The 6858-nt window shown below is 30.7% G+C and overlaps 1 protein-coding gene across 1 annotated transcript; it reads left to right on the forward strand.

Moving 5' to 3' along the window:
• Positions 1-1349: 1349 nt before the first annotated feature.
• On the forward strand, positions 1350-6858 carry LOC141533713 (homeobox protein extradenticle-like). Its single transcript, XM_074252737.1, has 2 exons — positions 1350-1508; positions 5437-6858. Exon 2 carries the CDS (start codon positions 5469-5471, stop codon positions 6741-6743), a length of 1275 nt encoding a protein of 424 aa, XP_074108838.1. The 5' UTR covers positions 1350-1508; positions 5437-5468; the 3' UTR covers positions 6744-6858.

A 6858-nucleotide genomic window follows, 5' to 3' on the forward strand; every position in this document is an offset into this window, starting at 1 on the left:
TTGCTTATATTAGAAATTTAGTAACTGTATTTTATACTTTTTACATTTCATGCGATCATTTTTTAGGTACCAAATGATAAATATCAAAGTCAAAATTCTTAATTATTATACTTTAACATTTTAGACGTTCACATAGTGAATATTACTGCTTGAAATAGTATTTTCTTCCATGTAGAGTAAAAATTGTAGCATTTCAACGATAAATATTACGTAGTGAATATTAAAATCACGATGTTACTGTTTGAAATGGTAATTTTTAGCAGTTGATCTTTACTTATTATAAATTTACTATTATTTATTACAGTTTACTTTTTTTCCGTGTAGGTTTTGGTTGAAATCAATAACTTTTGAATAATAAAGATATAACGATATAATAATATTATAACTTTTGAACGGCTGGACCGACTCCATGGCGGTTGGCGCCATGTGCAAAGACTTGACCAAACTTAGATTTTAAATACAGTTTGAATCGATTTGGACCGGCAGATTTTGAGAAATCTAAAAAAAACTACAAAAAAACTTTTTTTCAAATGTGGTTTTTTTGGAATAACTTTTAAACGGCTTTACCGATCAATTCCAAAAATTACTCAGCTCTTGACCTCAAATAACCACGTCGATCGCTGCCATCTCGATCAAATTGGTTGATTCGTTCGTGATTTATCGTTGTCGAAAGAAAACCGAAAAAAGTGTATTTTTGGAATTACTTCCAAAATTTCTACTTCAATTAATTTGAACTTGAAAATTCTTTATGAAGTTTAAAAAATTGCGCCGCCAACCGCATGAAAATTTGTTCATTTATTCAAAAGTTATTTCGGTTTAAGTTTAAAAATTGAAAATATAGTGTTTTATCATGCTTCTACTAAATTTTTGAACTTGGACAGCCCAAAATGACTCGAAAATTATATTTTAGAACTCGAAGGGCTGAAAAACGTAAGAAGTAAAATTTTGAAAACTTATGAATAAGCATGAAATTGCAGGGATGGCCTTTAGGGTCAAGTTTTTTTCTATTGAAACCCATTTAATGAAGATTAAGTGGGTTTCGTTAGATTAAGATTAAAATTTAATCTTTACTTAGTAAGAAATTCTGCAGTAATTATTTCTGTGTAAAAAGTATACAGTTTTCTTCATCTTTATTGCGCTTGCAATACTATTGTAGCTATCTTTCTCTTGCTCATTGCGGTCAGAGATTCGATTACAATATGGAAGTATTCAACTCAACTAAAGTGACGAATTTTCCCATCAGGTCAGAACTGATTGAATAGGACAGATGTCAAATTTTGATACGTACCGAGACTCATGAGTATCGTCAAATATCGCTACTTCTACAGTATGAGCATTAGCTCTATAGGTATGTAGCGATGAATGCTACAGTAGCATGATTCAAAGTTGTTAACTACTAGCAGTTGATCCTGAAGCTTCGAGCAAGTATTCTCGTCTCAAACTATCATAGATTACAGTGCATGGTTGAAAAATACCGTTTCAAATCTTTCAATACTACTGTTCTTAAAGTAAGTAAAAATATTGTTATTTTAATTAAAAATATTTATTTTAATAATATTTTTTAAATTTATCAAATGTATTTTTAAAATTAATAAAAACCATGTGACACTAAAAGAAATGCATGGTAAAATTTTTATAAATTTTATTTATAGATCTTATGAATTTTATTTTACTTTTTCAGTAAAATTAAATTATAATATGAATAGTTTAAAAAAAAAAAATAAGGTATATCTTAATATAAACGTATAAAAATTGAAAAAAAAAAAGTGTTCCAAAAACGTGTTACTCAACAAAATTTTTTTGCTATACTCAAATTGTACTTGAAATATTCAATTTTGAAATTGATAAAGAAATTGACTAACAATAAATAAAAAAAAGAAATATTTAATACAAGTTAACATATTATTATTTTATTTTTTTTAAATATTAATTTTACACTGAAAAAAAAATTTCTTCTCTACACGATACAATATTGCTACAGTTACGATCGACACGTTGCTATCTAGAAGATAGTGCGGTCATGAAAACTGTATAGTAACGGTAGTAACAGTATCGTGAATGGCACCCAATGGGTGGTCTCCTTTTCGCATAGATGAACACTTTCCGAATGGTCATTTGACCGAAAAGACGAAATCCACGTCGCCATCTATAGAAAATTTTTTTATCCTCCGTGACGAGATCCGACGAGACAAATCTCGACAGGACATTATCCGAAAATCGTATCGACATTTTCATAAATGGAATTTACTAGAATAGTACTTATCCGAAAAGACAAAATCTGAATCGTAATTAACCGAAAATTTTTATATCCTCTTGATAATAATCCGAAATGACAACTTCGGATTGGACACTATCCGAAAATTTGCTCCAATGATAAGGAAAAAACTTTATTATCGATCCACAAGTTTATGCAGGCGATAATGTAAATTTCTAACGATAATGAATAAAATTTTTAAATCGTCCCTGATAGCCACCTTACCTATAACTTACTGTCAATCTACGTCCGCAATTTAAAGCAAACTTGACGGAAAGAGTTGGCAAAGCGAGCGATTACCTATTAGTTACCTATAACCTACTCTGCAAATAGACGTCAAAACTTGCTCTACAAGTATTTCCTTCAAATTGTAGTAAAGTTGAAAGGAAATTTAACTACAAATTTGATTATTAACTTGTATTCAAGTTGCGGCCGTAGATTTCCGTCAATTTGCTTACAACTGTTGTTGAGTGAAGAATTACCGCCAACTTGATGTATAACTTAACCGTAACTGCTGGGAGTCAACACTTACTGAGAAAGCGCTGGCTATCAGGGGTGTAACACCCAGTGTTGACTCCCAGCAGTTACGGTTAAGTTATACATCAAGTTGGCGGTAATTCTTCACTCAACAACAGTTGTAAGCAAATTGACGGAAATCTACGGCCGCAACTTGAATACAAGTTAATAATCAAATTTGTAGTTAAATTTCCTTACTTTACTACAATTTGAAGGAAATACTTGTAGAGCAAGTTTTGACGTCTATTTGCAGAGTAGGTTATAGGTAACTAATAGGTAATCGCTCGCTTTGCCAACTCTTTCCGTCAAGTTTGCTTTAAATTGCGGACGTAGATTGACAGTAAGTTATAGGTAAGGTGGCTATCAGGGACGATTGTAAATCAAAGTGATCCACGACTAATAGTATATGAATTAAATTACAATTAAGAAATATTCGAATTAGTTTACTTGAAAATGTATAGCCCATCATTTTGAAAAGATTACCAGATTAATTGTTAGTAGAGTGTAAATATTGTTCCATCGAATGGATACGTAAATACATGAGAATTTATTTTTTTAATATTTTTTCTTTAAATTAAAAATTTTTAATTTATATTTTTTACTATATGCGAAGATTATAAAAACCGTTTCCGTAATGATTAAATTCCCAACAGGAAATTTGCATATCGTGGAAATTTTTACTTAATTATTTTATTATAATTTGAGTCCATAAATTACATTATAATTTTACGTCATTAAAAAATCAATAATTGATGTGAAATTATCAAAATATTTATAAAAGTTTTAAACCGTTTTATTTTATAATTTGAAAACATGAATAAATTTTATAAATAAATCATTGTTTAATTTCTTATTTTTTTCAAATCATATCGTTAATGATTTGAATTATTTTTATTAAAATTGCAGTAATTATTTAAAATAATAACATTATTAATAATAACAATTGTCAATAATATCAGAAAATTTATCATAATTATACGTGAGGGATTCTATTTTGATAGTTAATTTGTTTGGTGATTCAGTTTTTGATAATAAATAATTTAATTATTTAAACGTAATTTAAGGCGAAACTATAATCGATCGATCCAAGCACATAAACAAATCGTATTTTTCACATTAACACATACTTTATATATAAATTACCTTTTGTCTATTTTCAAATGTATTAAGATATAATGAAATTATAAATAATTTTCTTTTTTTTCCAAGAATTTGAAAGTAGGATGAGCGCGCATCATCATCGTGCTGAGAGCACATGCATATTAGTCTTTTTTTTTATTTTATGTAAAGAATGCATTATAATTATTTTTATTTTTCATTAAATGACAAATTAGCTGTTAAAGATACATTATAAAAGTATATGTTACTATTTTTAAATTTTGGCATATTTAAGTCTGCTGTAATATTAAATTTATTATTTCATTATTATATAGGAGATATATTTATGGGAACATATATATTGTTTTATTTATTTAATTTAGAACTTTTTTACTTTAATTTTATTTCTACACTATGTAGACTTATGTTATAGTTTACTTTTTTATATATTATGCAAAACTGACAGTCATGAAGAATAACTGGACAATCGTGCATAATTGATGTATATTGTTACATACAAGCAGTAATAAAATACTCATGCATTAAATCATTTTTATAATATTAAATTTTTCTATTATTTGTAAATAGTTTCTACATTATCTGCTGTTTATTTTACTGAGCAGGAAAAGAAAGTTTCTTCATTATCTACTGTTCTTTGCTGCATTAAATTTTCGGAGTGTCCATTCGGGAATTATCATTTCGGATTATTACAAGGAGGATATAAAAATTTTCGGTTGATTACGATACGAATTTTGTCTTTTCGGATAAATACTATTCTAGTAAATTCCATTTATGAAAATGTCGATATGACTTTCGGATAATGTCCTTTCGAGATTTGTCTCGTCAAATCATGTCAAGGAGGATAAAAAAATTTTCTATAGATGGCGACGTGGATTTCGTCTTTTCAGTCAAATGACCATTCGGAAAGTGTTCATCTATGCGAAAAGGAGACCACCCCACCCAATTAGATCGTGATGGTGACTATCTACGTGACTGCTCGTAGTCGTACGATTGTTTGCAATCGATTATGATCGAATCAATAATGTTGATAAAAATTAGAACAATCTCTCATTTAAAAAAAGAATTAAAAAGCATTCAAAATGATTTGATTTTTAATCATTTTGAATACTTTCTAATTCTTCAAATTCTTTTTAATACGATCTCTTATGGGCATTTAACATGTGAGATCATTTTTAATTCTTTTTTTTAATAAGGGATAGTTTTAAATTATTAAATATAAAATTATATCAAAATTGCATATTATTTACTCAAACCGTCTTTTAGGAATTATTCTTTGCTAATTTAACATATGAAGGATGATGAAATATGGAAGAAAGAGAACGTGGTATCAAGACTTTATAAACTTGTCGCGAAATTTCTATGCTAGACGTTTCCACTAGAGTAGTATTTAGCGAAAGCGGTTATTTTAAATATCATTTCTGTCATTTAGGCTTTATTACCCTTGGGTACCTTAATTTCTTTTAATTTTTTTGTCAGAGAAAACTATTTCTTGTATTGAAAAAATTCTATACATAATAACCAAATTATATCTTATATTTTTATTCTAGTGAACTAGTTGAAAGCAGCGCGAATTGGTGAGATGTCTCAGTCAAGAAAATCTAACGATGGACCATCAGAAAAAAATGCTCAAAATACCGGCGGATACAGCAACATGATTCCGAGCAGCTCTAGTAACATGATTCCGACCAGCTCTAGTAATATGATTCCGATTAGCTCTAGCATTATGGTTCCGATCAGACCTGGCGACATGATTCCGATCAGGCCTTGCAGCCAGAGTCTCCAACAGACCCTTGAAGTTTGGGACATTTTATTATCCCAACTTGCAAATTGTCCCACCCAAAACTGGGAAGACATGATGATTAAGAAACAAGAACTGGACTGTCATAGAATGACAACAGCATTATTCTCGGTGCTCTGTGAGTACAAAGGCAGAAGAAGTACACCACTGAGAAGCATCCCAGAACCCCCTCCGAATCCTCAACTTTTAAGATTAGACCACATGCTGAAAGCTGAAGGTATTACTGACGGAAGAGTAAGAGCTACGTTAAAAATTGGAACCGATACTATCGAAAACGCTGAATATCGCGCTAAACTTGGTCAAATCAGACAATACTATTATGAGCAGATTGATAAATATAACCAATCTCTCAATGACTTCACTATGCACGTTGTGACTCTGCTGAGGCAACACAGCAACGTAAGACCAATTACAGCCAACGAAGTTGAAAACATGGGCCGAATTATCAGGAAAAAATTCTTGGACGTCCAGATAGAGCTAAAACAAATAATCTGCGAAGCTATTATGACTTTAAAGAGTCGATTCCTTGATGCCAGACGAAAACGACGGAACTTCAGCCAACGAGCGGCTGATGTGCTCAACGAATACTTCTACGCAAATCTGAACAATCCGTATCCTAGTGAAGAAGATAAAGAAGCACTATCGAGACGATGTGGCCTTACCCTCATTCAAGTGTCTAATTGGTTCGGCAACAAGAGGATACGTTACAAAAAAACTGTTGGCAAAGCACAAGAAGAAGCTAATGCCGTTAAAAAAGCAGCAACCATGCCGAACACTGTTCCTCAGAGTACGTCAACGTCAGCGGTGTCTTCAGCGCCATCGACTAGTTCTCAGAATTCAACAGGACATGTTGTGAGGGATTATAGTAGTAACTATGGTTCACAGCTCTACAATGACCCGTTGATGAGTTACATTATGATGGATCAGAGCAACAAGGGGTTGGTTCCTGAGCCGAAATCGTTTCCTCGTGAGATTGTTCCCGAATTTTCAGTTCTCCGCAATTCATCAGATTCTGATTCGGATTCTCAAGAGAATGAAAAACGACCACGGCTTTAAGTATGAAACTTGAAAAATAGAATAAATTTTTTTGTGAATTCATGGTTGTTTTGGTAGTATTATCAATTTTTGTGAGTGGACCATTTTTTAGAATAAAATTGATAATGAAAATTAA

Source organism: Cotesia typhae, unplaced genomic scaffold (genome assembly GCF_013202065.1).
Source record: "Cotesia typhae breed Kobodo isofemale line unplaced genomic scaffold, CoteBio_Ctyphae scaffold_121, whole genome shotgun sequence".
Taxonomy (NCBI): Eukaryota; Metazoa; Arthropoda; class Insecta; order Hymenoptera; family Braconidae; genus Cotesia; species Cotesia typhae.